This window comes from Urocitellus parryii, chromosome 12 (assembly GCF_045843805.1).
Source record: "Urocitellus parryii isolate mUroPar1 chromosome 12, mUroPar1.hap1, whole genome shotgun sequence".
Lineage (NCBI taxonomy): Eukaryota > Metazoa > Chordata > Mammalia > Rodentia > Sciuridae > Urocitellus > Urocitellus parryii.
In genome coordinates, this window is record NC_135542.1 from 61,563,327 (window position 1) to 61,589,285 (window position 25,959).

General features: G+C 37.4%; 1 protein-coding gene across 5 annotated transcripts in view; it reads right to left on the reverse strand.

The window, feature by feature from the left end:
- Nucleotides 1–5,210: 5,210 nt before the first annotated feature.
- Nucleotides 5,211–25,959, reverse strand: part of Dhx57 (DExH-box helicase 57) — a 46,442-nt gene continuing 25,693 nt past the window's right edge. For all 5 annotated transcript variants that reach the window (XM_026410134.2, XM_026410137.2, XM_026410132.2 and 2 more), the window contains 13 exons: nucleotides 25,243–25,448; nucleotides 22,690–22,806; nucleotides 19,665–19,761; nucleotides 18,693–18,866; nucleotides 18,084–18,284; nucleotides 16,293–16,569; nucleotides 14,872–14,967; nucleotides 14,703–14,786; nucleotides 13,383–13,517; nucleotides 12,465–12,539; nucleotides 8,417–8,551; nucleotides 7,048–7,248; nucleotides 5,211–5,859 (listed from right to left, as the gene is read on the reverse strand). In XM_026410134.2, the coding sequence (XP_026265919.2) occupies nucleotides 5,716–5,859; nucleotides 7,048–7,248; nucleotides 8,417–8,551; nucleotides 12,465–12,539; nucleotides 13,383–13,517; nucleotides 14,703–14,786; nucleotides 14,872–14,967; nucleotides 16,293–16,569; nucleotides 18,084–18,284; nucleotides 18,693–18,866; nucleotides 19,665–19,761; nucleotides 22,690–22,806; nucleotides 25,243–25,448 (1,942 nt within the window). In that variant the 3' untranslated portion in view covers nucleotides 5,211–5,715. The remainder of the gene's footprint in view (nucleotides 5,860–7,047; nucleotides 7,249–8,416; nucleotides 8,552–12,464; nucleotides 12,540–13,382; nucleotides 13,518–14,702; nucleotides 14,787–14,871; nucleotides 14,968–16,292; nucleotides 16,570–18,083; nucleotides 18,285–18,692; nucleotides 18,867–19,664; nucleotides 19,762–22,689; nucleotides 22,807–25,242; nucleotides 25,449–25,959) is intronic.

Consider the following 25,959-nt stretch of genomic DNA (forward strand, 5'->3'; position numbering starts at 1 on the left):
ATGGGGTACTGTGCCCTGGTTGCTTAATTAGCTGGATTAGAACTTTCTCCATGGATCTAGGCTGACTCACATGGATCCTGTCATTCCTGATGGTTCATGTGTAGAATATGCATGATGGTCCCAAGAACTTTTTCTGTTCTTTGATAAAACAAGTTATTAATCTTTTAAGGTACTTTAAAGATTAGTGATTGGGGGGCTGGGGATATAGCTCAGGTGGTAAAGTGCTTACCCTGCATGCATTAGGCCCTGGGTTCAATCCCCAGCACCACCAAAAAAAAAAAAAAAAAAAAAAAAAAAATTAGTGATTGGGGGGACTGGGGATGTGGCTTAGTGGTTCAGCACCCCTGGGTTCAGTCCCTGGTTTTTTTTTTTTTTTTAAATAGCGATTAGCAATAAATCCTATCTAGAATCAATCCCACTGACATAGTAGGGGCAATAATTTAGAAAAAGCAGGTTTCTCCATACTACTGACTCATCATGGTTAATTGTTTATCCAACCACTGCATAGTTTTACATTTAAGAGACCAAAAGACATGGAAGAAGCCTATGCTGCTCACCCTGCAAGAGTCAGAACATTGTTGGGATAACAGATTGTATTAGTTGTTCCTTCACTATTTCCATCTGGGACACTCTGTACTTGAGCACTCAAATATTGACTGACACAGATTTATGATCAAGATCTAACTTCTGGGGCTAGGAATGTAGCTCAATGGCAGAATGTCTGCTAGTATGCAAGGCCCTGGGTTTCATGCCCAGCATTGAAAACAAAACAAAAATAAAAAACAAACTTCTGAAAAAAAAAAAAAAAACAGCTAACCTTGTATTTATTCATTGGCTAAGTATTTAAGCAGTTTCCTTCTGAGTGTGGGGATAATAAGCCCAGGGAATTAAGCTTAATTCCCACATGATTTAGGAGGAAACAGCCGGCCTCTGCCTGCAGTGTTCAAGCATAATGGCAATTTGAGCATATTTGCTGCTTCCAAGAATCATGTGGCAATCAGTTATTTATGTTGCTGGGTAACACCCGCAAGACAGGCTCAGAGTGTGAATCAAGCTCAGGCCTAGCAATTCATAATACAATACAGGATTGGTCCCCACAGAGCCAGCCTGGGTTGCATTTGAAAATCACACACTTGGTTCTAATTCCTTACAATTGCTTTGTTTTAATTTTACAAAGTACTTTCACAAGATCTTAATTTAGCTGGGTGCCAAAGTAGGTACCTGTAATCCCAGAGACAGAGGCAGGAGGATGGCAAGTTTGAGGCCAGCTCGGGCAATTTGGCAAACCTTGTTCTCAAAATAAAAAATAAAAAGGGCTGGGGATGTAGCTCAGTGGTAGGGTACCTCTAGGTTGAATCCCCAATACTAGGGGGAAAAAAGATCTTGTTTTATGATAATCTCTAAGGAACACATTCAAACCATTGTCTAGAAAGGAGCAGACATTTACCATATGTCTACAGATCCATATGCTGTGCTTAGATTTATTCTTTAAATTAGACTGCTCAGATACAGGAGAGGGTAAAGATCAAAGTTCATTACTTGCCAGGGAATCTAAGTTATAATAAACAGATAAGATACTCAAGGAGAAAGAAGTTTTGTCAGTCTATGACACTTCTCAGGATGATCAACTGTGTCGTTTCCCAAGAATTTCCCAGTTAGATAGTACCGAACAGCGGAGCAAACTAATTTCATAGCAAGTATTTTTATTAATATTGTTCTGCTAGATTCCAGTAAAACAAATATTTAAAGAAACCATTTACTAAGCCCTCCATAGAATTATATTAAATGCTAACCATCCTGTGGCTTAGAAATTCAGTTTCTCCTTGAAATACAATGAATACATTCTAACCTTTAATTGCAAAGAATCTTATTTTTGTAATTTAATTAATTAATTTTGAGGTACTGGGGATTGAATCCAAAGTTATAATTAGCCACTGAGCTACACCTCTGCAGGCTTTTATTTTTATTTTATTTTATTTTTTGGTACTAGGCATTGAACCCAGGAGTGCTTGACCACTGAGCTACATACATCCCCTGTTTTGAGACAGAGTCTTGCTAAATTACTGAGAGCCTCACTAAGTTGCTGAGGCTGGTTTTGAACTTGTTATCCTCCTGCCTCAGCCTCCCTAGTTGCTGGGATTACAGGCTGGCTCCAACCCTTCAAAAAAAAAATTAGTTTTTTATTTTTGGTACTAAGGATTGAACTTGGGGGCATTTAACCACTGAGCCACATATCCACCCATTTTTCGTATTTTATTTAGACAGGGTTTCATTGAGTTGCTTAGGGCCTTGCTAAATTGCTGAGGCTGACTTTGAACTCATGATCCTTCTGCCTCAGCCTCCTGAGCCGCTGGGATCACAGCACCTGGCTTTTACCCCCCTTTTGCATTTTTTTTAAACACTTTTAGTTGTAGACAGACTCAGAGCCTTTATTTAATTTATTTTTCTGTGGTGCTGAGGATCAAACCCAGTGCCTCACATGTGCTAGGCAAGTGCTTTACCACTGAGCTATAGTCCTAGCCCTTTAGTTTGTTTATGAGACAATTCTTGCCCAGTTGCTAAGGCTGGCTTTGAATTTTGATCCTACCACCTCAGCCTCTTGAGTTGCTGGGATGATAGGTGTATATCACTGCACCCAGCTATAATTTTATTTATTTAATTTTTTTTATTTCATAATTTTATTGAGGAGCTTAGAAGTTTTTGAGGTGGAGTTTTCTTATTTAGTGCCTAAGGCCAGGCCTCCCAACCCTTTTCAAATTCTGGCACATCTATAAAATGATAGTGTATATGCGTTTATATGGCTGGAAGTGACCAGTCCAGTAACTGGATTCCCTGAGGGCTGCAATTCCTAGTACTTTGGATAGAAAGTTTTATTTTAACTACCTTCCAGCTATATGCTCTGCTGCAAACTTGTGATAAAAGCTGCATTTCGATAAGGTCTTGCTAAATTTCTAAATTTCTCAGGCTAGCCTCCAACCTGCCATCCTTCCGCCTCAGCCTCCCAAGTTGCTGGGATTACAAATATGCACCATCACACTTTGCGCCAGCAGTTAATAAATGGGATGACATCAAATTTAAAAGCTTTGGCACAACAAAGGAAACAATTAGGAATGTGAAGAGAGAACCTACAGAATTGGAGAGTATCTTTGCTAGCTACTCTTCTAACAGAGGATTAATATCTAGAATTTATAAAGAACTCAAAAAATACCAAGACTGCCAAATAACCCAATTAATAAAAGGGCAAATGAGTTAAACAGACACTTCTCAAAAGAAGGAATACAAATGGCCAACAAACATATGAAAAATGTTTTTCATTAGCAAATAGGGAAATTAAAATTAAAACTACACTGAGGTTTTATCTCATACCACTTAGAATGGTAGTCATCAAGAATATAATAATAAATGCTGAAGAGGATGTGGGGAAAAAGCAACACTTTTACACTGTTGATAGGATTGTAAATTAGTACAACCACTATGGAAATCAGTTATAGAGGTTCCTCAAAAGACTAGGTATGGAATCACCATATGACCCATCTATAACACAACTTGGTATTTATCCTAAAGAATTAAAGTTAGCATATTATAGTGATTATACAAAGCCCATAATTATAATTATAGCAGTAGAATTCACAATAGCCAAACTACAGAAGCAGTCTAGGTGTTCATCAGTGGATGAAAAGATAAAGAAAATGTGTTATAAATACACAATGGAGTCTTTTTTTTTTTTGGTGGTGTCTTGTGCTTTCGAGGCAAGCAACTGAGCTATATCTCCAGCACCACAATGGAGTAATAAAGAAAATGAAATGATGTCATTTGTAGTAAAATGGATGGAACTTGAGATCATTATGTTTAGCAAAATAAGTCAAACTCAGAAAGTTAAAGGTCGTATGTTTTTTCTCATGTGGAAGCTAGAGAATAAAAAGGAAAAGAAAGGTGGGAGGGTGGGGGTCTCATGAAAATCAAAGGGAGATCAGTAGAGGAAAGGGATCAGGGAGTAGGAGGTTGGAAGTGCTAGAAAGTGATACTGGCTAAATTACATTTTTATATTGTGTGTATGTACAGATATGTAAGAACAAATCCCATAGTTATCCACACTTATAATGTAACAATAAAAAACGTGGAAAGAGAAGAACAACCAAACTTCTTTGGAGAGTTAATGCATGCTGCTTCTTCATGACTTCTAAAGGTCCCAGCTTAATGCTTTCTGTAATATGAACCATGTTTCAATAGCAAGTCAGAACTTGGACACTGTGGGTGCTGTGCACATGTATGCTTTTTATGCAAAGGAATGACATTAATTGATGCCTTTAAAAAGTATTGCTTAGTCTAAGGTTTTCAAATGCACTTAAGTTTAAACATACTTGATAATGATCATTTTGAGAAGCCTAGGAAATTTCCTGAAAACTTAAGTAATACCTTGAAAAATAAATACCTTCTATTGAGGTGATTTTGTTCATTAGTTTGAATTCTCTCTGTAGCAGGAAATCTGCAGTGACTCTATCCTGAGGTCTAAACAATATTTTTCCACTCAGTTCTTTGGGATCTTTCCTGGCCACATGGATAAATGTCCAGGGAAAATGTAAATGTACTTATGTTTTTCAAAATGCCAGTGCCCCATTAACCTAACTGGTGGTTGAAAATAAGTAATCTCACAGAAGGCAATTTTATAGCTATAAATGTGACACTAGCGTGGCAACCTTTCAATGAGCTACTTTTCAACTCTGAAAAACTTTAAAAATCTCATTTTGGGAATGTGAAATATGGCCATTGCGTCTGAGTGAGTTTACAAGACAGCAGAAATTCCTAAATGGAGAAGTTAGAGTGAAGACACTAGAGCGTGTCCTGCTTTAAATAGGAGCATCATAGATAACATCAGCTTGCATTTTAGTCCCCACACAAAACTCATTAAATTCTTTTTTCTCTCTTTTTTTTTTTTCCTTTTTGAGGTACTGGGGATTGAATCCAGGGCCTCGTGCATGGTAGACAAGTGCTATACCACTCAGCTACACCCCCAACCACCATCACCCACACCTTTTTAAACAATTTTTATTTTTTGAGACAAGGTCTAACTGGGTTGCCTTAAGCCTCCTGAGATAAAATTTGTTTTTTTAAGGTGACCTTTAATGATTAAAAATAAAACCCCCTTGCAAATCAAGTAAGTGAGTAAATCAGTAGCCAACAGCCTAAAATGAAGTTTTTATTTTTCTTGCTCACATGATTTTTATTTGCTTGTTTTTCCTTCTCTGTTCTAACTTCCTCAATTGAGCCTTTATTATGACAAGGAAAAAAAAAACCGATTATTTCTCCTCATGCCCAATAAAAAACAGGAGAAAAGAATATAAGACATACATGATTAAAAAGCAGAAGAAAAATAATACACAGATTAAAAGAGAATTGTATTAAACATTCACTTTTGTGTTATCAGGTGAATTTCACTCACTCCCAAACAGTCACAGAGAAAAACACTGGCAAGCTGGGTTTAGACTCTCTCATCATTGACACTCCAAATTGTGCTGGGAGTGTCCCCACTTTGTTGGAAGTACAAAGTGTGGAAATGTCCCTTCGGCAAATGACCATAGCTGGCTCGGCACTGCAGGCCCTTGCCCCTGTGCAGGGCCAGCCCCAGCTCAGGTCTTCAGTCCGAGGTAGAAATGCTGCTGTGACTTTCCAGGTGAGCAAGAGGCAGGTGAGGAGCAAGCACTCTTAGACTAGTCTTTATTGTGTGGTGACAAGTTTCACAATTGTGCTGATGATCCGGGAGCCTCTAGGACAGGTACACAAATCTATGCTTGGGTTTTTAATTTTATCCTGGAGGAGCTGGTCAAGTTCACAACGAAGTTCCTTTACTAATTCAGCCACCTATATACAATGAAAGCCGCAGTATGAGTGGACAGGCTATCAGAAGGAAATAGCTCAATTATGGTCACCATTACTTAGGCTTCTGATATTAATTTTAACTCCATGAGGATGAAAACAATCTAAACACATTTTCATTTTGTAATGTACAAAATGAGGTCCATTATAAAAAAATATCATATCTCATTTTAAGGAAAGGTTAATTCTGGAAATATGGTGCTTATAAAGTATTCTCCACTGCTAAAGCATGGTTGACTTTTACCCTTTGTCTCATGAGAAGCAGAAAAATGGAGAATTAAAATGAAAAATTAAAAATAGCAGATATTAAGCAAGTTTTGAGATACACTATGCTTTTATGACATTCTACTCATGCTGATGTTGTAGAGGCACTTAGATATCTTCTCAACATCTGTTTTGCCCCTTCCCACTGCATCAACTCTGCCATTTGGACCCTGGGGTTCATGCTGTGAAACCTGCCGGAGTGAGTAGCTCAGGTACTCCAGGCTTCAAAGCTAGTACATCCTTTTGATTACAGCAATTGGTTTAGGAAGGAAACTATGATGGAAACAAGAAGATTCTGTTTCCTTTTCTAGATGGTATGCTGTACAGAGTGAAGCAAGAAGCTATTGCAGCCAGGATATTATAACAAGGCCTGTACTACAAGGATAGCTAGGTTTTTGTCATGATTGAACTGCTGAATCAAACCAACCTTGCTTGGCCCCCTTGACCTGCACTGTTCCATAGGTGACTACATGAAATGTGGCTGGTCCAAATTGAGATACACTGAGAGTATAAATACAAACCAGATTTCAAAGACATTGTATGGAAAGAAGATGTACAATATTTCAATAGATCTTTAAATTAATTACATGTTGAAATGAAAACATTTTGGATGTATTAGGTTAAATAAAATATATTAATGTAAAATGTTTTCATTTCACCATTTCCTTCCTTTTGTGTGTGTGTGTGTGTGTGTGTGTAGTTGGGTATTGAACCCAGAGTCTTCTGCATGTTAAGTATATTCTCTACCAACCCTGCTTCACTCCTGCCTGCCTCATGTCCCATGGCAGACTCATCCTTTACTTTTAATTAGCTTTGCTGTTCTTGGTTCCTAAATGAACTTCTGTATTTCAAATATCAAAAACCCTTATAGCCTGACCCTCAAGAACAACAGACCAATTATCCCTTTACCTGATGAGAAGCAGCTACAAAACGGATCCAGCCATCATCCAAGGAGACCACGAACTCTCCTCTTTGAAGCTGCACATTCACTTGGCCTCCTCCAAACAAGACCAGTGGGTACACAGATACCATGCTGCAGTCACGGATGAATATCCGACTTGTTTTGATTTTCTCATGGTACAACAGATAGGGGCTGTCAAAATGTCTGACCTATAACATAAAATCTCAAATGACAACAGTGATGTCACTGGCAATATAAGGAGCATCCCTCCAGTCCCATGGATTTAAATACTGCTTGTTCATTAATTATACCCCAATTTATATCTAGCCTGCACCTTTTCTCTGAGCTCCAGGATTATATGTGCAATTACCTACTTGCCAACTTCATTTGGACCTCAAACTTTTTTGTGTTCAGGGTTGCGGGGAACTCACTAGTAGAACCTTGCCTAGCATATGTGAAACTCTGGGTTAGAGCCCCAGCACAAGAAACAACCAGAAAACTCAAACCCAAACTTTCTGTGTTCAAAAGGAATTTTTTTTTTTTTTTTTTGGTGGTGGTTCTGGGGATTGAACTCAGGGGCACTTGACCACTGAGCCATATCCCCAGCCCTATTTTGTATTTTATTTAGAGACAAGGTCTCCCTGAGTTGCTTAGTGCTCTGAACTCACAATCCTCCTGCCTCAGCCTTCTGAGCCACTGGGATTATAAGTGTGAAGCCCCGTGCCAGAATCCAAAGGTGACTTTTTAAAATTAATTTTTTTAGGGTACTGGGGATTGAACTCAGGGATGCTCTACACTGAGCTACATCCACAGCCACCTTTATACTTTTTGAGACAGGGTCTTGCTAAATTGCTGAGGCTGGCCTCAGACATGCAATCTTCCTCATTCAGCATCCAAAGTAGCTAGGATTACAGGAGTGTATCATCATGTCTGGTGCTCATAACTTTTTTTTATTATTATTTTTTGTTGTAGAGGGATACAATACCTTTTTTTATTTTTATTTAGTTATTCTTATGTGGTACTGAGGATCAAACCCAGTGCCTCATGCATGCTAGGCAGTGCTCCACCACTGAGCCCCAACCCCAGCCCACTCATGACTTCTTAAATCACCAATTCAGAGAAACAATTTTATATTTGAAAGCAGACTTGAGGGGTTTTGTTTTGTTTCGTTTATAGCCAGTAAAATTTTCTTGAAATAGAAAAAGTTTTTCCAGAAATAGTCCCATTGCTAGTCTGTTTATAATTATTCAACCTTCTTTAAGTCAGTGGTATGGCTGGGACACTATCAGTGATTAAACAAGGTGTGCCTGATTTAAGGGACTGTTTCTCACTCAGGACCTGCCATAAATAAATATAAGTATGCACCACCATTCTGACCTGATAGTTCACAGAGGAAGGGTGGATGTGTACATATCCATCATTCTTTGTCACAAACTTCAACTCAGCTGATTTTGGTTGCATTCTGACAGCACCACTACTGGTCTTCTGAAATTTTCCTTCTGGGGTCTTCACCTGAACAACAAATATTTGTCAAAAGAGATTGTAATATACATACTTTTATTGTAGGGCATGTCCCTCCGCATAAACCAGTCTTGTTTGAATAGCTTTGCCATTCTTTCATTTCTTTGTTTCCTTTTGAAAACAGTATAGCTTACTTGTTTGTTTGTTTGCTTATTTATTTATTTATTGATTGATTGATAGCTACCACTTCATGGTATGTACAGTAGCTTTGAGGATTTATATCACAAAACAGCCACATGGGGATAAACTATGTTGATATTTTAGGGTCTGCAGCTTTTTATTTTAGGTGCTGGGGATGGGACCCAGGGCCTCAATGCTATATAAGCGTTTTACCACCAAGCTACATCTTCAGTCCCAAAAGAGGATTCTTTTTCGTTTCTTTGAGGCAGTGTCATTGTGTTGCCCAGGCCGTCCTTGAACTCATGGGCTCATGATATATTCCTGCCCCAGCCTCCTTAGTAGCTGAGGCTATAGGACCATGACACTGTGCCTGGCACCTTGAGTCTGTATTGGCTACCAGGCACAGAGATCCAGCTGGTGACACTGGAGCAGAAAACGGAGTATTAATCTCAATCCCAATATAACATTTCTAAATAAATTTCTTTCAGAACAAAAAAATTCTATAGATTATTTCATTTAAAATATTGAAAGGGCTGGGGATGTGGCTCAAGTGGTATCTCGCTCGCCTGGCATGCGTTCGATCCTCAGCACCACATACAAACAAAGATGTGTCCGCCGAAAAACTAAAAAAAATAAATAAATTAAAATTCTCTCTCTCTCTCTTTAAAATATTGAAAATCTGGGGGCTGGGGTTGTGGCTCAGCGATAGAGCACTTGCCTAGCATGTGCAAGGCCCTGGGTTCGATCTTCAGCACCACATAAAAATAAAGATATTAAAAAATACATAAAATAAAATATTGAAAATCTAATTTTATATACACACATAAAATTAATTTTTTTACAAAATAATGTTTACTGTAAAAATACATAAGAAAAATATCTAACTACATGATTAAGAAATAACTAGCATTACCGATAAATATTTTATTTTTCTCTGCTAGATTTATGTTTACATATAGAAAACCATAGGCACAAAATAATATCAATAAAAAGATACACATGTATTGAAACTAAAACAGGATCTTTTCCTACTTAATAGATGGAGACCATTTTTCCACATTGTTAAATATTTTCCTAAGATGTAATCCTCAAGGATTATACCACATAAAAATAAAGGCATTGTGTTGTGTCTATCTACACCTAAAAAATAAAATATTAAAAAAAGAAATTATAGTATCACTAATATATTTCCTTTAATTGGAAATTTAGATTGTATGCTGAATGAACATTCTTTAGTTTTATTTTTGTGTACATCTGCAACTATTTTCTAATGGTAAGCTCCAGAAATGAAACTTCTATCTAAGAAGGGTATATAAAATTTTATTCCCACTCAGAGAGAAAGTGGTTGTTGAGGGACTTATGACAGGACAGTGTTTAAGTTTTTTTTTTGTTTGTTTGTTTGTTTGTTTTTTTTACTTATTTATTTTTGTGGTACAAGGATTGAATCTGGGATCTTGACCATTGAACTATATATATCCCCAGTCCTTTTTAATTTTTATTTTGAGATAGGGTCTCAAAAAGTTGCCCGGGCTGGCCTTGAATTTGCCATTCTCCTGCCTCACTCTCAAGTAGGTGGAGTTATAGGTAGACACAATCACACCTGGCTTCTTTGTTGTTTTAATCTGCATTTTTTTGCAGTACTGGGGCTAGAACCCAGGACCTTGTGCACTGAGTTACATCCCCACTTGCCCAGGCTAGCCACGAATTCGTGACCCTCCTGTTTCAGCTTCCTGAGTAACTGGGATTACAGATGTGTACCACCATGTGCCACTTTTAACTTGGATTTCTCCATGCTGACGTTGAATGTTGTTTTTTTTTTGGGGGGGAGGGGTACCAGAGATTGAACTCAGGGGCACTTGACCACTAAGCCATATCCCCAGCCCCATTTTGTATTTTATTTAGAGACACTGAGTTGCTTAGTGCCTCGACGTTGCTGAGGCTGGTTTTGAACTCACGATCCTCTTGTCTCAGCCTCTCAAATCACCAGGATTACAGGCATGCACCACAGCGATAGGCTGAATATTATTTTTGTGTATGCATTGTATATTCTTTCCTGTCCTTTGCCTACTTTTCTATTAGATTGTATTAGATCTTTTTTCCAGTCTTATTGATGATCATCACCTAAAATTTCTTATAGCATATTCAGGATTTTTTTCTTTTTTTCTTGGCACCAGGGATTGAATCCAGGGGCACTTAACCACAGAGCTACATTTCTCAGCCCTTTTTATTTTTTATTTTGAGACAGGGTCTTGCTAAGTTGCTTAGGGCTTTGCTAAATTGCTGAGGCTGGCTTTGAACTTATGATCTTCCTGCCTCAGCCTCCTTAGCTGCTGGGATTATAGGTGTGCGTGCTACCATGCCTGGCCAGGGATTTTGTTTCTATACTTTTAAGTCTCCATATGAGTTTTTCTCACTTTCTTTTAAAAAACTATTTACATTTTGAAATAACTTTAGATTCGTAGAAAGTTGCCTAAATACAGAGTATTTGGGGGCTGGGGTTGTGGCTTAGTAATAGAGTGCTCACCTAGCATGTGTGAGGCCCTGGTTTGATCTTCAGCACCACATATAAATAAATAAATAAATAAAATAAAGGTATTGTTTAAAAAAAAAAAAAAGTGCAGAGTATTCTTTGTGTTCACCCAGTTGCCTCCAAGGGTAGCATAGTATAATATCAAAAGCAGCAGACATATATCCAAATGATTTTCTTTTTTTGGCTGGGGGTGGACTGAGAGGAGCGGGGGGCAGTGCTGGGACCTAAGCTAGGACCTTGTGCATATCCAAATGATTTTTAAGAAAAATTTTTTATTGGTTGTTGATGGATCTTTATTTTATTTGTTTATTTATATGCGGTGCTAAGAATCAAACCCAGTGCTTCACACATGCTAGGCAAGTACTCTACCACTGAACCACAATCCCAGCCCCCAAATGATTTTTTACAGCACATTTCAACAGTTCAAAAAGCATGCAAATGCTAAGCAGAAAATAAGCCATAAATTAATCAGCAGATTTCAATTGAACATTAACGAAAAGCTAGGGTCTTAATTCAGTACCCTGCCACATTCACTTCATTCTTTCTAACTTTAAAATTGTCCCTTGTTAGAGCTAGAAAATCAAAACTCAGGTAAAATTCCAAAAGCACACCCAGGGAAGGTTTCCAGAAGGCTGGCCATGAGTAGTCTCTGGCAAAGCACAGTTTTGTGTGATTTGTTCTCTAATTTTAGTCCAGAGTAGAAAGCATAAAGAAAACTACAGTAGAATCAAGTTTCTACCTAACAGAGAAGGTTAATTACATATAGGTTGGCTAGAAAAGTGACATTTATGTTCACTCTAATTTCTGGAATGTAATAATATGTCAGAAGGATTAAAAAGGTACTTTATTATCTGGGCACAGTGGTATACCCTGTAATCTGGGAAGCAAGGCAAGAGGATTCCAAGTTTAAGGCCAGCCTGAAAAACTTAGGGAGATCATGATTCAAAAAAAAAAAAAAAAAAAGGACTGACTGGGGATATAGTTCAGTGATAAAGTGTCTGCCTAGCATGCAGGAGACCCTAGGTTCTATTCCAAGCACCACACAAAAAAGGCTCCTCATTTTACATAATAAATGTATCCCTGAATGATATATCTATACAGTCGGGGAGAATTAAAGAACTGGAAATGTATATCAAATATATATGAGCTGTGTGTTTGTATCTCTTTAAGATGACTGATGAGCATATTTTAAGTTTATCCCCTTGTTACAAATCAAATAAGAAATGGAAGGATCCAGGAAAAATGTTTTGTTACCTGCACTACATTTGGATAAAGAGCAGCACATAGCATTGCTGATATCAGCTTGGGGTTCTCAGCATTTGAGTTTGCCTAGGAGAGAAATACAATATTAATCATTCAAGAAATTTTACCAAGTAATACAGCTACTTCTGCCTGGAATTTATGATTATATTTCATGTGATCTCTATCTTAAGCAAACAAACAAACAAAAAATCTAACTTCTATTTCTTTGCTAGAAAAATTTTGTCTAAGTAAAAAGTAAACCTTCTGACTCACAGTCACACAGCAGCCACTTCAAGGAGCCCATAATGACTCTCTAGATCACTGCAAAGCAGTTATAAAACCAGTGTTCCTGATTGTGCTGTGAGGTTATTGTTGTTGTTGTTGTTGTTATTATTATTATTATTACTATTATTTTAAAAAGGCCAGTGTTAAGTATCAGTGGAGAGATTCCACTGTTTCAGATGGAGAGATTCCATCTGGTTCATGAGATGTTTAGAATCTCCAGAACAGAAGAACATCAAGTTCATCTTGAAGAAGTACCCTTCCTATAATTATAGGACCATCCTTGGTTGGAAAAAGTCTGCCCTGATTTGAGAAATATTACTGGAAGTCTACTGTACTTTCATGAATTAAGAACTACTGTATTGGCTGGGGATATAGCTCAGCTGGTAGAGTGCTTGCCTTTCATGCACAAGATTCAATCCCCAGCCCCCCCAGCCCCACCCCCCAAAAAGCAACAATGAACAGAAAAAGCATCCTGTTCTCACCAGTGTTAGCTGCCACACTTGGGGAAAGAAGAAAATCAAGAATGCCACTAACCTCCTGTTTATAGGACTTAAGTGAAGAAGAATGTTCACCAAGTATTCTGGAGTTAATATTTTACTCATGAGCTAATTAATTAGAAATATGAAGTAACTACACATTCTTTACCTCTTCTCCTGTGGCATCTAGGACACCATCTCCTCCTTGGGCCCTTTTCTCAATTTCCCTTGCTCTGAGTCCCTCCTTTACAAACCCTATATCCGATAATAGTTCAGTGAATTGTCGTTTGAGGCTGGCCATTTCCTGAAAGAAGTGGAAACACCTTTAAGAAAGGGCATCAGCATAGCAAAGGGGGTGTCCAGACTACAACAATGAGACCACACAAATGTATAACTTTGGTGGGTAGCAAACTTATACAAACTAGCAGACAGAGCTGAGAGCTACATGGACATTCAAAAATATCAGAAAACCCATGGATCATTTATTTAACTCTATATTTTTAAACATGTTCACTGGAGGTGGAGGTGGTCTTATTTTTTCTGAAAATTCTCAGGACAATAAAAAAATGTAGTTTATTTTGCTTGTGGCACTGTTTACTATCTAGTTTTCTTCTGCTTGCATTTCTGTTCATGTCTTCATGTCAGTTCCTTAACTGTGCCTAGAGTGGCTAATGATTCTCTTAAGGAAATTCTTCAGAACTTTCTCTTCCTCCTACCTGTGATCTTGCTGGCTCACATTAGTTCTTAGGAATGGGACATTATTAAATGTTTTAGATTTGAACACTCCTTTTTATAGCTTACTTAGCATGTATAAACCCTGGGTTCAATCCCCAGTGCTTAAAACAAAATTTTTTTATAAGTTACATATCTGACACTAGAAAAGGAGATAATCCAAAAAAGTGAAAACTAAGCAATCTAATTGATGACAATTTAAGCATTTTCTTGTAGTGTCTCAAGTACACATGAATAACATGGCAAAATATGACTAGGAATAAAATATACTAGTCTCCATTTTACCACAAGGTTTTCACTGAGATCTTATAAAAATTCTACAATTAGTCATGTGCCGTGGCCATTTTCAAATCCTTCTTCTCCCAGCTACTCAGGAGGCTGAAGGCAGGAGTATCACAGGTTTGAGACCAGCCTGAGCAACTTAGTGAAACCTCATCTCAAAATAAAAAATAAAAAGTGTTGGGAAAACTGACTCCTACTAAGCAGTTATTTCCACTGTGCCAATATTCTATTCTATCTTCTATATTCAGAAGAGGTGACCTCCAGGGAGAAACAGGTCAGTTGAAAGTTTAAGCACAGAAGACTGATGTCATAGTTTAGCAGTCCATTTTATGTAGCTGGGAAAGCTAAGCATATTCCAGAAATAACATTTTTGATGTCAAGACAGGACAAGGGAGATAAAGTTGCAATGCCCTCTGGCGAGCAACTATAGTGTTTGGAAGATGAATGAAAATAAACTGTCACAGAAACAACTCACCTGCAGAACTCTTCCTGACAAGAAGTTTTGTCTGCAGTAATTATAACTTGCACGCGCACCTTCTTTTGTACTCAGTTGCCACCCCTAAATTGTGGAGAAAAATCAAACTGAACTCACTTTGTTTTTAGTGCCAACTCTGGTAACCAAAGCTATTTGGTTAAGTACTTACCTTGTATGCTTGCAGAAGGGCCAGATAGTCACTGTTTGCAAATGCAAATTCCAGCTTTTTCTGGTTGGCTTCTTCTTTTTTATCCCAGGGAGACACCTAAGTGAGAAAAATGATTTGAAGGACATGTTTCATCTGAGGGTTTTTTTTTTTTTTTTTGTATCTTTAATTATTTATTTGTTTTTATGTGGTGCTGAGGATGGAACCCAGGACCTCACCCATGCAAGGTGAGCACTCTACCACAGAGCTACAACCCCAGTCCACATCTGAGGTTTCAAATGGCACTTTCCTATAGCTGAAGCCAGGTGCCTGGGGCTAGCATTTTGTGTGGAACAAAGCATACTCTGTGGGTCAGCTGGTTAAAAGCAAGTATGGCAGTAACTGGCAAGCTAATGGTCTTTTCTTTCCTGTGAGTCTGTCCACCCACCCAAAATAAGCTCTTCTGGGTCTTTTAGTTCCAAGTAGCAAGAGTCATCAAAGAGCAATTCAATCTTTTTGTTGTTGTTGTTCCTTTTCTTTTTGGGTACAGGGGATTGAACCCAGGGCCTTGCACATGCTGAGAAAGCTCTTTTTTATAGATTTTTTTTTCATCTTTTATATTGTGAGTCTCTCCTGCTTCTCTACCCATAAGTAATATTTTCAATAATGTTCACAGAACTTCCTTTTTTTTCTAAAAATTTGTAAAATAAGCAGAGAAGTAAATTTTCACTGCTTTCCACTCTCCTATCAATTCTTTATCAGGCTATGAAGATAACAGCCTAAGCTGCAGTAGCTCCTCCTGGCAAGCTAAACCAAGGCTGTAGCTGTGACACCATTGAAAATCATTAGAAACCATTTCTAGTACGTCTCTCAAATTTTTGTACATCTGAATAACTTTATAGGTAACATAACAGCAACAATAAAATTTTTTCTTTCTCTCTCTTTTTTTTTGGTACTGGGTACTGAGCCAAGGGGTGCTTTATCAAAGAGTTATATCCCTAGCTCTTTGAACTTGGGATCTTCCTGCCTTGGCCTCCCAAGTGTCTGGGATTGCAGGTATGTGCCACCATGCCTGGCTAAAATTTTATTTTCTATTTGAAAGTAAAATTCCTTCTTTCTTAGGTAATTCAGTGGGTAAATGATTACATTAATATCATATTTAGAGAGTCCAACAAAGGATGGGTACTCAGTTTTGGCTAAGAATGACATTAGCATTTCTAATGAGTCTTTCCAAATTCCCAATGAAAGAAAACAGTGAGTGACTGTATTGAGATGATTTGAGAAATAGGCAATGGGAAGTCCTATTCACAAAGTTCATACTGACTGTGTGTCCTTAAAAAATTCATATCCAATATGTAATATTTTAAGGGGCTCACACCCCTGATGCTCTCAGGATCTGCTTAGAGACCCATGGCATAAACTCTACAAGAATGTTGTTTACTTACAAAAGGTGATTTAAAGGCCAAGCTGGCAGCAATGGTGAGAGCAGGATCCAAACAGCGGAAGATAGACCCAAATAGCATCAGTTTGCCGATTCTCACATCCACAGGCAGAGAGGCCAAATGATATCCTAGAGGGGTCAATTTTTCATCTGGAGTTAATGCTCCCAAGTCTCGTAATCGTATTTTTGAGGCACGGAGAGAATCAGCATGTGGAGGTTCAATGAGCCGAGAGAACACAGATTGTAGATTATGAGTGCTAAACATCTCTAAAATTTTAATTCTGAAAAAAGAAAACAAAATACACTTAGATAATTATTAGTGTATATGTACTTGGTACTTAGCTTTTTCCCAAATGAGGTATTTCATTTTAAGACATGCACTGACAGAAATACACTTACATTTGCCCCTTATCTCACCCTCCCTCATGGGTTAATCAACTTTCAAAGTTCTCTTGAATCTCTTCATTCCTCTCCATTTGCACTGCCGCTACCTTAGTTTATGGCATCAGTTCTTCCCCAATTTCTTAACATTTTCTTCTTGCAGTACTGGGGATTGAACCCAGGGCCTCATGCATACTTGGCAAGTGTTCTACCACAGAACTATACTCCCAGCCCCTTACTCCCCTAATTTCTTAAAGCCTAACTATGGACACAATGTTTGTTTGTCTTTTAAAATATATATATATTTTAGTTGCAGATGGATACAATACCTTTTTTTATTTATTTGTAAGTGGTGCTGAGGATTGAACCCAGTGCCTACCCATGCAAAGCAAGTGCTCCACCACTACTGAGCTACAACTCCAGCCCTGACACAATGTTTTTTAATCTCATAGTATCCCTAGTGCTGAGCCCTGTGCTGGGCAAACAGTAGGCTCTCAAAATGCACGTGCTATGGGCTGGGGATGTGGCTCAAGCGGTAGCGTGCTCGCCTGGCATGCGCGTGGCCTGGGTTGGATCCTCAGCACCACATACAAACAAAGATGTTGTGTCCGCAGAAAACTTAAAAAATAAATATTAAAAAATTCTCTCTCGGGCCGGGGATGTGGCTCAAGCGGTAGCGTGCTTGCCTGGCATGCGTGTGGCCTGGGTTGGATCCTCAGCACCACATACCAACAAAGATGTTGTGTCCGCCGAGAACTAAAAAATAAATATTAAAAAAAAAAATTCTCTCTCTCTTTAAAAAAAAATGCACGTGCTACAGAAAAGAAGAACTATAACAGTTTTGTATGAGTAGTTTTTTCCCCCCTTTCAGTAATTTTTTATGGGTATACTTCCTCAAGGGAATGACTGGCTCAAAGAGCATGGATATTTTTACAGTTCTCATATATTATCAAGCAAGTTTTCAGAAAAGTTGAATCAAAGGCTTCCCAGTCTCAATAACATTAAATTTGATCATTCATTCATTAAATCCTGTTTTATGATATTTGTTCATTAAGTAAATAATGGTGTTTTCAAGTTTCATTCACTTTTCTCTGATAATGAGGCTACAGATTTTTCCCTGGGATAATTTGATATTGTTGTTACCCCAGAAGGAATTCCTTGATGTTATTTTCCTAACTTACAAATGTATTCTTGAGCTCTATTTAGGGCCATGTTCTGCAATATAAGAGATCTCTATATGCAGAAAGTTGAAAGAAACGTCAAAGGACACACTGAAGAACTCTTTCTTCGCAAATGAATGAGTTCACCCATGTACATTCTTAGCAAAATATCTTCTACTAGGAAAAGAAAACCATGGAACTTAAATAGGGTGAGAAACCTTTTAGAAGCAGAAAACAAAAAATCAACATGTAACCTTAGACACAGCTGTTCCAGTGGCACTCTTTGTATTTCTGGTAGCTGCTGCTTTAAAAGCTGGTGGTTGTAGTGATGACTAGTAAATAAATGGAAGCAGACCCCAGATGCAACACGGCCGGCTCGACCCTTTCTTTGCAGGGCATTTGCTTGAGATACAAAAGTATCCTCTAGACTTTCCATCCCTTTGCTGGCATCATATCTATAAAGAAAAGGGAAATAAAAATTTGAACTATTTTACATGGACAGAAGAGATGAATTACATTTTACCTCTGTAGAAGGACACAGTACCCTGTGTGTTCTAGAATAGTTGAGTTCCTCGTGGGCACAGCTAGTGCTGATTTAAATGGTATCAAGTACCAATACATTTTCTTTATTCAACTCTTTCATCTAAATACAGTAAAATCTTATGAAGACTATGAGAGGAAAACTGATTGTCTCCAAGGTAAAAATCTTAGAACTTTATGCTTGACTTTTAAGATTCAAGGTCCTGGCTATTCACACATCACACATAAAGTTTTCATAAGGTATTTTTAAAATAGTAATCTATGTATCTTATCATTAGCCATTAACAGCTGTCACCCTAAATCTTTAGTCCTTGTAACATCACCTCTTTTCTTTCATTTTCCCAGAATCAATGACATAGACAACATCATCAATGGTTATGGAAGTCTCAGCAATGTTGGTGGAAATTATAATCTTGGTTATACCCACTGGGGGTTTTACAAATACAGCCTGTTGCTCTTCACTGGATAAAGATGAGTGAAGAGGGTGAATAACACATCTGAAAAGAAATAAAAGCACATTAAATAATCTGGCACAAAGTACTGAAATTAAGTTACATGGGTGAATTTCCATTAAAACCAACAATATGACTTCACATATGAGCAACTTTTCTGCACATGTCCCCAGCTCTTCTAATGGGAAAGTGCTTTCTGACCCTTACAAAATACTCAGTTCTAGGAACTAAAAACCTTGTACCAACTCGAGGAAAGTGCTAGAGTATAATTCAGTAGTCAATAGTCAAGGAGAAGAAATAATTGATATTCTACACATAACAAACCTAGAGCAAACTGACCAGCAGAGAAAAATCTTACCCCTACTTTTTAAATCAGAGAGAGGGAAAAACTGTGATGGAAGTTAAAAAATTTCATTCTTATATTTCTAGGGAGTGTGTTCATTTGCTAGCTTTCCCTTAGATGTGGAGGCATGCCTGGTGTGCCTTGCTGCTAGAACAGGACCCGTTGAAAATTATTTTCTTTCAAAATGGTAGCATTCTTTGTTGTTACTAATGCTGGTCCCCCCATTTGCTCCTCCTCCAGGGAATTTGGCAACTGAATTACATGCAAGTTTGCTGAGTCATAATGCTAAGTGAAGATAAATATCTTTCTTTGATGGATGGAATAACTGATTTCCTGGAGCAAACAGGTTTGTCCATTTCCAGCTGGCATAAACAAATGTAAGCTTGAAGAGTGACACCAGAGTCTAAAGAGGGCGAGAATTCTAACATGACTCTTCTGGTTGTTCACATTTGCAGATAACTGTAATGGATGATTAAGGATCTAGAAAGCCATTAGCTTACCGATTACTACGTCGATTGTTGAAAAGAGAATTAGACTGTAACTGTTCATAAAGCATTTTGATTTCTGCTAGTCCTGGTAGAAATACAAGTATAGCACCTGGGTGTAGAAAAAGAATCAATAAGATAGCTGAAAAAGAAAAAACTAATATAAATTAAAAATCTGTATTAAACAAAACAAAAATGCAATAATCTGAGAATTTTTCACAATTTTCTTTGTAAAGTCCCCAACAATTTAAATAAATAATAAATTATGGTTTTTGTACATTCTCCAACTTAATAAAGACAAAACTGAGTATGATTATCCTTCTATAACAAGAAGTGAGGTGTGAAAAGCATAATGCCTTACATTACACAAGAATCACTATCGAAGTTCTTCAGACATACTTCTTCAGTGCTCTGGCTACTGACATTCTGTTTCTATAGGAAAAATTAGCCTTCTAACCCTTAAGACTGGAAGATTCTTCTATTATGAATAAAGTCCCATAAACATTTTACTGGGAATGAGAAAAAGAAACTACATTTGGCTGGCTAATCTGGTAATATAAATTTGGATACATTTGAAAGAGGCAGCACATTAACTAGCCATATCATATTAATAGTTCATGAACTTTAAATTTTTACATTAAAAAATACAAACCAATAATGGATCACAGCATAATTCTATGCCAAGAAGTCACTCAGCAATATTTATCTTCTTTTTAAAATTTTTTTTTAGTTGCAGATGGACATAATACTTTTATTATTTATTTATTTTTTAAAATATGGTGCTGAGGATCAAACCCAGTGCCTTGCATGTGCTAGGCAAGCGCTCTACCACTGAGATACAACCCCAGCCCACTTATTTTCTTTTTTGCTTTATTCAGAGAACAGGTTGATAACCTCTTCACTAGCCCCTCCCTTAATCCCACAAATAACTCATGACCTATTATTTAGTCAATTATTCTTCCCACTAAATAAAGAAGGAATCTAAATGACTAAAAAAATAAAATGGTCAAAAGAGATCTTGTACCGCTGTTTTGAAATACTTCATGGTATACAAAGAATGTCCACATACATTTTCTCATTTGATCCTCATTAGTCACCTTGTGATTCAGTAACTTGGCCACATCACTGGCTAGTAAGCATGAAGCCTGGATACAATCCTAAGGTTTCTGGTCCCAGATCCATGCTCTTTCCATTGTATGCCCCATGTTCATCATGCTAAAATGCCACAAAATTTTAGAGTAATAAAATAATCTATGTAGATGGGGGGAAAGTATATCTATATTCTTGTGCACCTTATTTTATTTATATTTATTTTGGTGCAGGGGTGGGGTGGGGTGGGGTGGGATGGATGGGGTGAGATTGAACTCAGGAGCACTCGACCACTGAGCCATATCTCCAGCCCTGTTTTGTATTTTATTTAGAGACAGGGTCTCACTGAATTGCTTAGTGCCTCACTTTTTTTTTTTTTTTTCCTGAGGTTGGCTTTGAATTCACAATCCTCCTGTCTCAGCCTCCCGAGGTGCTGGGATTACAGGCATGCACCACTATGCCTGGCTTTCTTTTCTTTTTTTTTAATATTTATTTATTTATTTTTTTTTTAGTTCTCGGCGGACACAACATCTTTGTTGGTATGTGGTGCTGAGGATCGAACCCGGGCCGCACGCATGCCAGGCGAGCGCGCTACCGCTTGAGCCACATCCCCAGCCCATGCCTGGCTTTCTTATGCACCTTGTGATCTGCTCTGCCCTCATGGCTTTGCCATCTGTATCAGGAATATGTTTAATATTCACAAATGTACTCTAATCACTATATTTACTTCGCTTTGATATTAGGTAATTTTCTAATATTTCTTTTTGACTTCTATGCTTTTTTTTAGTAAGTCTTTTCTTTTAGCATGAAACAAGATATTCAATCTACTGATAATATATTAGCCACAACTGATTATTTGCCAAAAGAAAAAAAAACAATGCACTTTAATAATTTTACATGCCTTAGTCTTTTTAGAAAATACTACATAATGATTAAGTTTAAGCAGAAGAGGGCAGTCATTCTCACTTCTCTGAAGTACTAACAAGCACATAAATCACTTTATTCAATGATCACCCAATAATGACTGCCCTTTCTTTATTCATGCAACAAATATTTCCTCTATGCCTAAATGTTCAAGTACTGTTTTAGGGTTTAAGAAATATAATAGTGAACAAGAAATTCCTGTTCTGAAGGACTCTACATTCTACTGAAGAAGATGGTCAGTAAGCAAAAGTCTAATTATAGACCATGTTAAGTATAATGAAATGAAAATCATTTTTGGATATTATGATAGGATAGGGGAAGACAAGGCATCTTCTGCAGAGAAGACATGTAAGCAGAAACCTGAATCATGCAAAGGATTGAGTTATAAGAAGATCTGGGGTGTCTGCTCTGGGGATAAAGGATTGCAAGTGAGGTGAAGAAGATCACTGGGACAGGAATACAGTGAGGAGGAGAAAAGTAGTGATTGTTCTGTGCTATAGCAACAGCACTGTTATCAGTGTTGATATCAATAATAAGTGTTTCATAAACCATTATTAGAGATAGTATCTACTGGGCATAAACTCTATGCCAGGCTCAATGTTAAGTGCTTTATCTATGGTTTCTTTTATTTATTTTTCTAACTATGTGTGTAAATGCGCACACGCATGTATGTGGTGCAGGGGTTTGAAACCAGGGCCTTTGTATGCTAAACAGGTATTCTACCCTGATCTATATCCTCAGCCCCCATGTGGCTGGTTTATTTTAATTCTTGAAATAGCTTTATGTAAGAGGATTTATTACTATTTTTACTGTACAAATAAGAAACTGTGAACTAGGTAAATGTTCAGTAGAAATGATAAAGGCTACAAGATTACAGGATTCCTAAAGAGCAGAACTGGAAAATTTACTAGACTCCAAAGGCTGAGCTCTTAACCCCACTGCTCTGTGGCCTCCCTGTGTGGTCTGCAATGTGATTCAAACAGTGTTTAATTTGTGCATCATTCGGCCTGGATGAAGACGCAGTTACCTGGAGGATAGGAGTGCTTTCCATTCACAATCCACTCTAACAAGGCCTCTATTAATTCAAGATTAACCTTTTCAAAATCCATAATGGACATTGTTTTGATGACTGATTTGCTGACCCCTGAAAGAAAGGGAAAAAGTAGAAGAATAATTATACCTTATTGAAGACAATATGCCTGTGAACTAAGTAAATGTTCAGTTGATTTAACACAGATGTTCTAATTTAATGTACTGAAGTGAACATTTATCTTTTAGTTTCTTGGAAAATATAAATTTCCAGAGTACTTTCTTTTTTTTTAATATTTATTTTTTAGTTGTAGTTGGACACAATATCTTGATTTCATTGATTTATTTTTATGTGGTACTGAGGATTGAACCCAGGGCCTTACATGTGCTAGGTGAGCATTCTACCACTGAGCCACAACCCCAGCCCCCTCTAGAGTACTTTCTAGAGTTAATCTTGAACAATGACTCAAGGAGCAGGCTATTGCCTCTGTTATAGAGACCTAGAGGAGCTACTTTAGACTCCTCTTTCCTTCCTTTTACCACTACACAGTATATAAACTCATGATTCAATCAAATTCTGATCTGATTAGCTCATAGTCAGGGTAATAGCAATCCATGGAAAGCAACACGTAGAGGCCATAGCTTTTATTAGCATCTTTATAACAGTGGCTGTTAATCTTTGGGTTCCCTTAAGTAAATGACAAAACTTATAGATCTTTCCTGTAAACATACATGTGATTTTAAGGGCTTCCCCAAAATTCTTGAAGCCTATCCAGAGACCCTTAGGTCTACAATCTCCTTCTACACCATTTGGTAGAAGACAGTTCTTTGGATTGTACTGTGAGCCTAAGCTCTTTTAAAAACAAGTAGCATATTATTGGGGTGATTAATTCTCCAAACACTATGACCCTTTCTTCCTGGGTGCTCCTGATGGTCCATCACCCTAACTACAGTTTAACTGAAACAAAATAACTATAATAAGTATCAAGAAAGGGAAACTTCCTATATGATGATGGTAAGTTTGAAGAGGGGCAAAAACACAGTTTCTAAACAATGTTTTAGTAGAGTGAACCCCATGTTGGGCAAAATGAGAGAAAGGATTAAACAGACTACACAAACAAGGGTGTGTTTGGATACAGAGGTCAGAGCAGGAAATCACTTTTCTTTGCTAGGATTCCAAATAGTCAGATTTTTCAAAAAGGAGAAACTATTACTGAACTGAAAAAAGGCAGTGAAGTGAAAATAGTTAATTAAAAAAATATATATTGTTTGGTAGTTTTAACTAATCAAATGTCCTGAAAAAGACTGTCATTTTTTTAATAAAACTATTAAAAGTTCCAGAAATTGAGCTAGAAAACATTATTTAATCTTCTAAAAAATGAAAGAGCAATGAGATCAGTTAGGTCAAGGTTTTTGTTTTATTTTTTAAACAGGGAAACAAAAATTTTCTCAGAAAAACTAAGCAAGGCAGGCACAGTGGCATGCTCCTGTAGTCCCAGATGCTTGGGAGGCTAAGGTAGGATAGCTTCAACCCAGGTGTGTGAGGTCAGCCTGCTACAAAGGTAGTAACCTTCAGGCCTCTATGTGTTCAGCCAAGCTTATATGTACAGAAAACCACATAGGAATAAAGAATAGCTAGGTGGAGTCTTACTTGAGAGGAAGGCGCATCTAATAAAATAAATCAAAATGCTTAAGCCAAGTGTGGTAGTGCACACCTGTTATCCCAGCATGCTATGGTTCCAGCAACTCTGGAGACTAAGGCAGGAGGATCACAAGTCCCAGCTAGTCTTAGCAACTCAGCAAAAAATTGGCAATAACGGAGACTATTGAGAGAACTCTCAAAATCTGAATAATAGACTGTGGATTAAATAAAAGTATTTGTGTTAAATGTCTTCATTTTGATCACTATATTGTAGTAATGTAAGAGAATGTTCTTGTTCTCAGGAGGTACATATTAAAGTCTTAGGATAAAGGGACATCACATCTGAAACTCAAGAGATTCAGAAAAAAAAAAAAAAACCAACACAGGTACACAGAACCAATGACAAAGCAAACAAAGCAAAACATTAATTGGTGAGCGAGGGTAAAAGGTGTAAGAGTTTACTGCATAGTCTCAGAGCTTTTCTGGATTGTCTATTTTGGCAAATATAGTAACATAATCTACATAAACTTTGGAACAGCTATTTTTTCCTTTTGGTAACAGGGACTAAACCCAAAGGAAATTACCCACTGAGCCACATTCCCAGCCCTTTATACTTTTGATGTTGAGGCATGTGAATAACCTTCTCCCTAGGTTGCTTACAGCCTCACTAAGTTGCTGAGGCTGGCTTTGAATCTGAGATCCTCCTGCCTCAGCCTCCGGAGCTGCTGGGATTACAGATGTGCACCATCACAGTTGGCTGGAACTGCTTTTTTTCCTAAGTTTAAGGTTGTTTTGATAAATTAAAGGCAATTGACATAAAAAAGCCACATTTTTCTTCTTCTACATCATGGTGGGAAAAACACTAGAAATTTTTGGCATGATTATAATATTCACTAGGAAGCATGTTACCTTTATAGCGGGCCAGGAGCTGCTTAAAATCTAACTGTTGATCTGGCACTGCATCTTTGACAGAATCCTGATCCTGGAGGTGAAGAGACAGCCTCAGGTCTTCCTCTACTTCTTCAAATGCAGTTCTGTTGCGTCTTGCTTTAAGTTTTTCCTTTGCAATCTGTTTCATGGAGCGCATATATGGGCTCCCATCCTGTAACACATATCTGAAGAAAGAAGACATATATGTGGATTTTCGGGTAAAGAACAAAAGTATTTACTTATTTCATGTGCTCATTCAGCAGAATGTTGCTCTGTTTCTGCCTTACTCATGCTATCCTTCCAATCAATCTAGGATTCTGCCTTTGGTTCTGTCTAGAATAGGTAAAAATTTGGATAAAAGTCCTATCCAAGAAAAATATCAAGGACATTCAGAAATGTTTTTTATTTTATTTTCTTCTTTGGTGATCTTATCTATTCCCAATAGTTTCAACTATAATTCCCAGACAGCTAACTCCCCATTGTTACAACAAAATTTGAACCCAAAACACTAGTTTTTGGCTCAACATCTCTATAAAACCATCTTCAAAATATATCAAAATTTTCTCATTAGTTAGTATTTGTCCATTATAATACTATTAGACTTCATGGCAAAGTGGAAAATGACTAGATTTTCAACCAAAAGCTTTGGATTTAAATCCGAGGTTTGCAATTAAACCAATTTGCCAGGAAACTTTT